The sequence below is a fragment of the Hibiscus syriacus genome, unplaced genomic scaffold (genome assembly GCF_006381635.1).
Source record: "Hibiscus syriacus cultivar Baekdansim isolate YM2019G1 unplaced genomic scaffold, ASM638163v2 tig00117048_pilon, whole genome shotgun sequence".
Taxonomy (NCBI): domain Eukaryota; kingdom Viridiplantae; phylum Streptophyta; class Magnoliopsida; order Malvales; family Malvaceae; genus Hibiscus; species Hibiscus syriacus.
Window position 1 is genome coordinate 218,617 of NW_024063538.1, and position 10,864 is coordinate 229,480.

Here is a 10,864-nt window from a genome sequence, read left to right on the forward strand (position 1 = left end):
GAAATTAAATCAATTAGTTCCTCAAATCGATAAATTGAATCAACTAAGTCATTTGATCAATTCCGTCCCTCAAGTCTCAATATTTTCTCTAAAATATTACTATCACATGTCACACTATAGTTCTGCCACATGAAATTTCCAGATACACTGATGAAATAAACAAATACATTAATAGTTTCAGCCTTATGGGAAGGTACACTGATTAAATAAGAATCAAATACGGAAAAAAGATGCAACGTTCTTATTAAGGAGAAAACTCAATTTCTTCTTCTACAAAAGGGGAAAAGAGCATCCACCAAACTTATGATCATCGATATTTATGTGCCAACCCTGCACTTGCCGTCCAACCTTAACAAATTTCATCTTAATCGATATGATTTTCCGACTACTGCTACGGATAAAATAAATAAGCGAATACTACCGCGGTACTCGCACATCTTATTCTGCTCGGGATTGGCCGGCTCGAGAAGACAAGATGATGCCAACAATAAGGCCATAAAGAGCCAAAGCTTCGGCAAAGATGAGGATTAGGATCATTCCAACAAAGAGTTTTGGTTGCTGCGCATTAGCTCTACAACACAGACATTCAAAAGTTCAAAGTATTTTCCATGATGGTGAGATTAACGAAATATATCACTTTATTTAAATAAGCCCTCGTGCTTTTTTATATTCCTTAATAAGTCCTTAAGCTTTTAATTTGTGTTCAAGTTACTCCTTAATAATTATCATATAAGAAAAACTAATTCATTAGTGCCTAAAACCCCAAACCGTATCAATGCAATAGGCAGCATAGATTTCGAAACCAACTCGAATCAAATAAGGAGAGGGTTCGCTAAGCTAACATACTCCAAAAGGGCACAAAGCAACCTCAAAAAGTACAGAAAAAAATCAATTCACACAACTACATCAGGGGTTAATTTTAATCAACAACATATTCAAAACTAAGTTAAAAACAAGGAGATAAAAGAACCATGCCTGACACCAGCATCACCGACAATTCCGATTGCCATTCCAGCAGAAAGCCCAGCAAGGCCACAAGCGAGACCGGAAGAAAGATGGGCGTAACCATCGAAAAGATAATACGATTTGGCCTTAGGATTGATGCCGGTACTAATAATAACAGCAATAATCAATCCATAAATACCCAAAACACCAGCCATAACAACTGGTACAATAGACTTCATCACCAACTCAGGCCTCATCACACCCATTGAAGCCACTCCAACACCACTCTTAGCCGTCCCATATGCAGCTCCCATACCTAAATTAAAAAAAAATTGTATTTACTTTTCCTTTTCTAATTTAAATCATTCTTAATTTATTTCAAATGCAATATTCTTATAGGATAAAGATCTAAAAGACTGCAATTTACATGACTTTTATCATTTAGAACCCCCAGTAATACTAAAACTAACTATAAAGGTCTAAATTTTACTCAGCTGAATCAACAAATTATTCATTTCATAATTATTCACATCCAGCAACAAAGATCCACATCAAACACCAGTAAATTTAGACATAATTCACAAAAAGAAGGTTTTTTTTAATTAGCTCTCTAATCAATGCTAAAAAGCTAGCAATGATGTTTTACTCAGCTGAATCATTTCATAATTATTCATATCCAACGTCGAAGATGCACATCAAATAAAAGTAAATTTAGACATAATTCACAATAAAAATAAAAATAAATTCAAGAATTTGTTTTCAATGGGTTCGCTAAACAATGCTAAAAAAAGCTAGCAATACTGATCCATCAATTCTCTAACAAACAATCAAATAAAACATAAAGTTAACAGCGGATCTAATTTTAAAAATAATAAACAGAGGTCTAATATTAAAATTAAAGAACGAAAATTTATAGTTGGAGGTAAAACGATAGATTACAGGAGAAGACGAGAGCAGCAGCGGCGCCGAGGAAGCCGAAGAACGGTGCCGTTTCATCTCCGCTGAAAGTAGAAGACATTGAGGATCAAAGTAGATCTGGCTGAGACGATGACGACGTTCGGATCTGAGGAAAACGTGTTGAGAACTTGCCTTTGTTGTCGTTTTTAATCTTTTATCTCTATCTATATGATATTTGATGCCAATGAAAGAAATGGCAGGAAATTAGCCAACAAAATTTAATAACTTAAATACACCATTGCACCAAAAACTATGAATGTTGTGCATAATTGCCCTTAAAGTATTTTTTTTTACATTTTATCCCTAAAGTTTAAATAATTAAGTGATTAAAACGAGATAACGATTTAAACTTTATAGAAAAATCATTCCAAAAACTATTTTATAATTTTTAGTAGTCAAATCACTCAACCAAACAATATCATATAATCGATAGATCATTTATGTATTTTATCGTATATTTTAATTGTTTTGGGGTCATTTGTGTTACTAGTTAAATAAATTTAAAAAATTTAAAGAAAAATATTTTATTAGTATATTATTTTAAATTAATCACTTATATTCGATCTATTGATCAGTTAATTTAGATCAGATATTGCAGAGGCGAGGGTAACCCTCTCAATCCGGTTTGCTCCATTCACAAACGGCAGGGTTCGAACTCCTAACATTGCTTAAGAAATCTAGTGTATTATTTCACTAGATAAACTGATTATTGGTTATTATGTATATTATTTAAAATTTAAATAATATATTTAAAAAAGTTGATATGTCTAATAATGTATTGACTTGCGTGCCAATTTATTAACATTATCATAATTTAATCTTCATATTTAGAAAATTAAAATATATTACGAGACTTAAAAATACAAATAAAAATTTTAAATGATTAATATGGTTAGAAATTATGATCTGAAAAATTTATGATATAATCATTAATATATATATATATACTTGTTAATGAAAACAAATGATTTATGACTGTTACAAGTAGTTTATCCTTTTTAATTTGTATGAAGAGTTACAATTAGCCGATAATAAAATCTTATGTCTCAATGAGGAGGTAGAAGTGAGATTAATTAAAAAAAATATTTTATCATTTTTTTTTGGGATAATAGAAGGGCTAAGAGTCATTACAAGAATTAGCATCTAAGAAAAGATAGACCATGAGTGTCCCATTGCAAGTAAGAGCTAATTCCCGTGGGAGGTTCCATGAAAACTCTAGTAGTCACTGGAGGAAGATGATAGTTTTGCCATAAAATCAGCTGAGAAGTTCGCTTCACGTCGGATCAAGATGAATTCTACAAACCAAGTCTTCGAGACTAAGTTAGCGATAGCTCGGACAAGAGAAATGGGGCTCAAATGCGCTGAGGAGGAAGTAACAAGATTTATCGCTTCACAACAATCAGTTTGGCATTGAACTCTTTCAAAGCCATTGGACCAGGCGAGGCGGAGACCTTCTAAAATACCCCAGAGCTCTGCATGAATAGGCTGGGAAAAATCAATGTATTTATTAAAGTCTATTAACCAGTCACCATAATGATTTCTGATTAAGCCACCTGCATAGCTAGCTGAAGATGAGGCTGAAAACGAACCATCAATGTTTAAGGTAACCCAACAAAAGGTAGCAGGCTTCCATTGGATTAATTCTTGTGCACGGGGAAAACTCGAACCCGGTTGCAGAAGCGTCGAGTAACAGTATGAGGACCAGGTTTTGCTTTGCCGAAGGAGAGCGTCATTTGGTTGAGTTTGCCAGAGAAGATCATGGCATTTCTTCGCTACCAAATCTGCCAAACTATAGAAGAAAATACGATATTCCATGGAAGCTCAGAAACTGGAAGAAGGAAACAGGATTGAATATTCAATAAAATCCATGCATCAATTGGTAGAGTGAAAAAGTTCTGGAGCCGATTCATTGGCAAAATGGACGTCCAGAGAGCCTTTGTTTCCACGCAGTCCCTTAGGATATGAATGGAGGATTCTTCAATAGCATTAAAAATGGAACATGATGGGTTATCAATAATATTCCGATGCCAACGACTTTGATTAGATATGAGCTTATCTCTAAAAGAAATTCATAAGAAATATTTAACTCGTTCCTGGATCGGAAGTTTCCAAATTAGGCTCCAATTGGAGTTGACAGCATCCCAGGTAGAAGTAGACATCCTCTGGTAGGCAAACTTAACAGAAAATTGACCATGGCTACCTGGTTCCCAATAACAAACGTCAGATCCCATATTGGGATTAGGATGATGAATGTTCATGATATACGGAATAGCTTGGGGAACTAGGAGTTGCTTCAAGACAGACAAGTCCCATGAACCAGTGGGGGAGAGGACGTCACAGACAAGGAGATCGTCCGCGACAATAACCGAAGAAGCTTTCCAATTGATAAGACGTCCTAATTGCGGTATCCAATTATCATGCTAGAAGCGAGTAAGAGTCCATCACCAATCGACCTAGCAAGGAAATCATAGAACGAAGGCCAAATTCTTCCAAGAGCACGCCAAAGGTGAGAACAACAACCTCTGTTGATAGAAGCCGAACAAGAAGAGTGAATCCTATATTTTTGCCATAAAAAAGTGACCCAGAAGCTGCTGGTGTTAGAAACAAGATTGTAACATAGCTTTAGAAGAAAAGCTATGTTTTGATTGTGGGGATTGCACAAGGCCTCCGTTAATCCGAGGTTGGCAGAGAGATTTCTAACGAATAAGTGGCATTGCACGATTATGAGAATTGGAACACCAAATGAAATTCCAAATTAACTTATCAATTTCATCGCAGATGCGTGTAGGAAAACGACATGTTTGCATATATGATGGTAAGGCATTCAAAACAGAATTGGCCAAGGTCACTCGACCGACAAAAGAAAGTGAGCGAGAGGACCACCAGAACATTTTTTTCCGAATCTTATCGAGGATGAAATTAAAGAATTCACAAGTGGCACACTTATGCATGGCAGTCATTCCAATATATACCCCAAGATCGTTCATTTGACTGATTCCAAGATGAGAAGCAACAATATTAGTTGAGTGCATGCTCGTATTCCCAGAAAAGAAGACTTGGGGTTTCACTCTGTTGACTTTGTGGCCCCAGTATGTACCAAACACATCAAGAATATTGTTGATAAGAGTAGCTTGAGGAAGAGTAGCCTTGGCAAACAAAATGAGATCGTCGGCTAAAAAAAGATGAGAAATAGGCAAGCCAACACGACAAAGGTGGAATGGCAGCCAATCGCCATTTTCAATAGCCTTCATAATACTATGACCGAGCCTTTCCATTGTCAAAAAAATATGTAGGGTGAAAGGGGATCACCCTGTCTAATGCCCCTCTTAGGAGTAAAAACCGAGCCAAAGTCACCATTAATCTGAATTTGAAAAGTCGAGGAAGTGACGCAATGCATGATCAGACGAATTAAATTTGATGGAAAGTGAGCTTCATGCAAAGTGTCCTTGATAAAATCCCATCTGATACGATCGAAGGCCTTTTCTAAATCAATTTTAACGGCTATCCAGCCCTCCTTCCCTTTTCTTGATTTCATTGAGTGGATGATTTCCTAGTTAATAATCACATTATCCGTGATATTGCGATCAACAATAAAGCTAGTCTGATTGGGAGCAATAAGACGAGGCAAAATATGTTTAAGCCGTCGTACCACAATTTTTGTGATTAGCTTATATAAAATTGAGCAAAGCGAGATAGGCCAGAAGTCTTTGAAAGAAGTCGGATTTGGCACCTTAGGAATAAGCTCAATGATTGTGCGATTGAGAGCAGGTTCAATGTCCGCGCCAGCAAAAACAGATTGGACCATGCGAGTAATAGAAGGGTTGACGGTGTTCCAATGCTTTTGGTAAAATTGGGCATGAAGGCCATCAGCACCCGGAGACTTGAGAGGAGACATGTCAAAGAGCGCATCTTTGATTTCCTCAAAATTTGGAATTCGATCAAACTGTTGAAGGTCAACAATATCAATGATTGGGAAGCATCCAGAAAGCGGAAAGCTTCCTGGAGGAACATTATCCACATAGTAAAGATTGCGGAAGAACCTAACAACTTCTTCAAGAATGGTTTCTTCATCAGAGCACCACTCACCTGATAAGAGTTGAATAGATGAAATACGGTTGGTTCGCCTATTCATGATCGTTCTCTCTTGTGGAAATAGGAAGTATTCATGTCCCCAGAAGCGATCCAATCCATCCGGGATTTTTATTTCCAGAGAAGTTCTTCCTGATAAAGAATCTTTTCAAGTTCGAGTTGAAGTTGTGACTCCAAGGTGATGAGAAAAGGATTGTGCCTTCGGTCAATATTTTTTTGAATGCCGTATGGTCTTGCCATTATAGTCTTCTTCTGATGAGTAATAGGGCCAAAAACATTTGAATTCCAAGACTTTGCCGCTTCACTGAAATTTTTAACGGCATCAGAAATTTTTATCACCTTCTTTCAATTTTGAGTGAGAAATTTTATAATGCAAGTGTTATATCAAAATAAAAGCTTTATGGGTTCTCTGAAGGGTCGGAGACATTCCTAGATACTCATGAGGTTTCAAGGTGCAATTTTTTTTTAAAAAGGTGCAATATTTGTAAATATATACATATGACTTCTTGGGATGTGCGAAATAATGTATGTGTGTCGTCATTTGTATGATTTTTGTAATTTTTCGTATACCTTTTTTATATGATAAAACTTTTCTTATTTATAATTTTTAAAATTTTATTTTTTTATATAAATTTATATATTCTTATTTTACAACTTTATTATTATCTTTTTGATTTAATAATATGATTTTTATGTAGGAACCTGCTTCTGTTGTAACGTCTAATAATTTTGTGGAGAGTTTTGTCCATCGAATCATTGAAGACATCACATGGCTTGTTACCATTTAAAGACAAGGATACACATACATTGCCAAGAAATAAAGTTTTTTTTTTCTTTTACCATTGATTCTTAATATTAAATAATATTTTTTTAGGACAAAGTAGACTTTTTTCGAAGTCGATCTTTTTACGAATGTCGATCTTATTGACTATTGGACACATTTTTTTAAATAATCTCATCTTTCATGTTGTTTATCAATTCCATAACGTTCATTAAAGATTATCTACAACTTATAATTGATCTATTTGTAAGAGTTTAAGAGTTTGTCGAGAAATATAATATAAGAATTCTATAATATATTTTTTTAAAGTGAGATCAACAATAGTTGTTTTCTATTATTTAATTCCCGAGTGACTGAACTTATTAAATGACCTTATTGATAAAAGAAAGTATGTTTTTCCCTTAAAATTCTGAATTCAAATAACTACGTTTACAAGATGTATATGCGTACTCTCGAGCAACCATAAATAGTATAAAAACCAACATATCGAAGAGTTGGAATGAGAGCAAAGGAGAAAGGGGTAATGGCTATAACACTCAACAATGGACTCAAGATGCCCATACCCGTTCCGGGTGTTTGGCGTATGGAGAAAAAGGCGATCAAAGATCTCATCATCGACTCCATCAAAATCAGTTTTTGCCATTTCTACTGTACTTGTATCCTCTCATCTCAATCTTTCTTTTCTGTAAATATTGCTCTCTATAAAAATGTGTCTTGATAATAACAAGATATCGTCTTCTTTATACATCATTGAAAAATCGAAACACTTCTCAAAGTCGAAGTACGAGCACGAAACATGACGTTTCATGATAATTTAATGATAATTTTAATGACTAAAAAGATCATTTGAGTATAGTTTAATAACACCTGATATACTTTATTTTTCTTAAAAATGTTATCAATATCAACATCTGAATCTACGATTTATCCTATCTGATTTATAATTTATGTGGAACCATTTGGTAGGGGATAATTGAGAAGTACAAGAGAACAATAGCTCAGACTGTTCTTCGTTGGGGAAACCGACTAAACACAGTTGTGATCCCAAAAACATCAAAGTTGTAGAGATCGCAAGAGAATTTCAAAATTTCCGGGTTTGATATTATATACTTAAACTGACTATGAAGAGTTAGACGGTTTCTAGTCTGTTGAGTCAGTTGGGTCTATGCTATTGGGCTATATATACTGGTCTGTATTGTGATATTGGATTTAAGGAAAATTAATGAATGACTTTGTTTTTGATATTTCTGTTTTAGCTTTGCTGTTCTTATTCTTCAAATGTTTAAGACTTAACCGTCTTGCTCCTCTCCTCTCTAAGCTTAACAGCTACTCCGATCACTGGAGTTATACTTTCTGACATTTGAATTATCCGAAAAAGACATGGACTTAATCAAAACTGTCGACAAGAACTATCGGACCAATATTCAACCTGTCAAATTTTGGGGCATAGATCTCTATGCTTAAAACGAGTTTCTGTTATTTTTGTTTGCGTAGTTATTTTCGTTGTGTTCTGTGAAGAATAATGTTAGTTTTATATTTTTATTTTCGGGATTATAGTTGTTTTTCTTAATAATATCAATTATAAATTTAAATTTTTTATCAAATATTTGTCTGTTGAAAGTGATATAATTGAGTAATAGAAGATAATATTTATTCATGACAAAGTTATTTGTTTCAGTTTGTGTCTTTGACAAGAATTACGTGTGTTTATTAAGAGTATTGCTCGTGTTAATTTTTGTTAAAATATTTTTTAGATATTCTTTATTAATTTTTTTTAACAATAATTTTTTTTAACAATTTGACTGCTTTGTCGTGGTTGAGGATTTCGTGAGAATCATCTTCTTTTTTTGGATGATTTTATCCCTTTATAAAATAATGTCACATCATTTTGTTTTTCATATTATAATTTTCTTTGCATCTCTATTTTCTATTCCTTTAGTCCGGAAGGTTTTATTTTCTTTGATAAAGAATAATGTTGGTTCAGTTTCATCTCTTTAGTTAGATATACAAGTAAAGAAGGTTTACTAATTTTGAGAGATTATATCTATTTGAAGATTACATCAATTATGAAGAGACCGTTTTTAAAATATTAATTTTTATAATAATATAATAAATTTATGTTATTTTTTTATGTCTATTTGCTTATTTACTTTGTTAGTCATTGTTAGTATTTTGTTTTGAATTGTTTTCTTTTATTCTGTTTTGTTAGTCATATATACATGCACTCTACATAATCTAGATATAATTGTCTTTTTTCCCCTTCTGAATAGCTCATGAGATTTTCAAGATAATATATGTTTATAATATTTCATAATCATCGATAATGCACACCTCATGCAGATACAACTGCTTGAACTCAAAATTTCAAAAAAAATAATATTGATTTTAATTATTGAGACCATTTAATGGGCTCAAATACAATCTAATTATTAAATCGAAATTTGGTTATGCTACCACGCAAAACCCTTGTTCTAAGTGGCTTGTGGGAAATAATATTTTGAATAAGAGTTTCACTTGCGTATTCTTAATATCTTAGACAGGTACTATACACAGTGGAACTTTCTTTTAGAAATATATCTAAAACATACCACCAATCAAAGTTGTCAGGATGGCCGAGTGGTCTAAGGCGCCAGACTCAAGTTCTGGTCCTCTAACGAGGGCGTGGGTTCAAATCCCACTTCTGACAATTTTATAAAGGATTATTTTCAAAGGTTTAGCTTTGATTTATAGCCTCTGCATGCTAACTAATTTGGATGTATATATTATTTTTCTGACTCAGACAAATGTTATTATTTGACATTGGACATTGTTGGTCGAAATTCATATAAATTTTGACATGTTCGAATATTCATGTTTATATTATGGTGATTGAGATTCATATAAATTTTGATGTGTTAAAATGTTCATGTTTATATTCTGGTGGTTGAAAAACATAAGCATTTAAAGAAGATAACATTGCTTTTAACTCTTCAACCAGTTTCTCAAGCTTGCTAATCAGAGCATCAAGTGTTAATCCTGGGTTGACAACGGCATAGCAACTGCATTCTCCTTTACACCATTGATGCATAGCATTTCGTGAGTTGGACGTCCCGGATTTCCATTATGTGCACATTTCGTCATTCTTTCCTGTCCCCCCGAATCCTGTTCTCTCGTACCCTTGTTCGTGCCCTCAAAAGCTACCCCTACTTTTAGCACAACATATTCATCGTATATTACAACCACATCATCTGCAATTGTTGATGACAGACTTTGTATTTCCATCCTTCGCACTAGTTCCTTGTGTTCTTCATAGAGCAACTAGGAGAAAAGGATGGATAACTAGTCTCGGCTTTACAGAGCCAAGATGGAATGTAGTACAATCAAAGAAAAAACTAATGTCAATTGCAGCAATAGGAATGATAAGATTTGTCACCAAATTCTTTCGCAAATTAACAGAACTTTTTGTGCCAAAAAGTGACCAAATTTATTACTTACAACCGGGGAGCATATAATCCAGCAGCTGGTGTGTTAACTACAGAAAAGAAACTATAAGCATCCATAATGCCATTGCCTACTGAAAATAAATAAATAAACCTTGAATGGACACATCAATAACTATCCAAAAAATAATAACAACGGCGGTTGCCGACGGTCGATAAAAAGCGGCAGGTCAAAATGAAAAAAATGGGACAATCCCATTGTTGATGCATTATTCCTAAAAACTTGAGTCAACTATGAACAAAAATACCACCCAGCTTCAATGGTGTGCCTGCTTCAGCTTTCCTTTGAGATTTTGCCTTCATCTGAGGATAAAAGAATAGTAACGTGTAAGCATTTGTTTTAGATGTCTCTCTTAACTCATCTCTAAACACAAAGGCATAATATTTTTTATTGTAGTTGAAAAGTTACATACATGATATTTAAAACTTATAATAAAAATATATTACGAATGTACTATTTTCGATTATAAAGAAAAATTTAAAAAATTACACTCTTAATAAAATTTTATTTATAATCAATTTCCATAGCTTTTTTAACATTCTGTTAATAGATTGTATTTTAGAATTTCCGGAATGATCAACCAACTCAACAGAGCCAAAACGGCGCGTGTCA

At 33.8% G+C, this 10,864-nt stretch overlaps 1 protein-coding gene and 1 non-coding gene across 2 annotated transcripts; one reads left to right on the forward strand and one right to left on the reverse strand.

Annotated features, from left to right (window-relative positions):
• Positions 1–274: 274 nt before the first annotated feature.
• Positions 275–2,057, reverse strand: LOC120197259 (V-type proton ATPase 16 kDa proteolipid subunit). The gene is made up of 3 exons (XM_039198851.1): positions 1,885–2,057; positions 976–1,261; positions 275–571 (listed from the first exon to the last, which is right to left on the reverse strand). Exons 1-3 carry the CDS (start codon positions 1,961–1,963, stop codon positions 439–441), a joined length of 498 nt encoding a protein of 165 aa, XP_039054782.1. The 5' UTR covers positions 1,964–2,057; the 3' UTR covers positions 275–438.
• A 7,317-nt stretch (positions 2,058–9,374) lies between these two features.
• Positions 9,375–9,458, forward strand: TRNAL-CAA. The gene has a single exon. It is a non-coding gene; the product is annotated as a tRNA-Leu (tRNA).
• Positions 9,459–10,864: the final 1,406 nt, after the last annotated feature.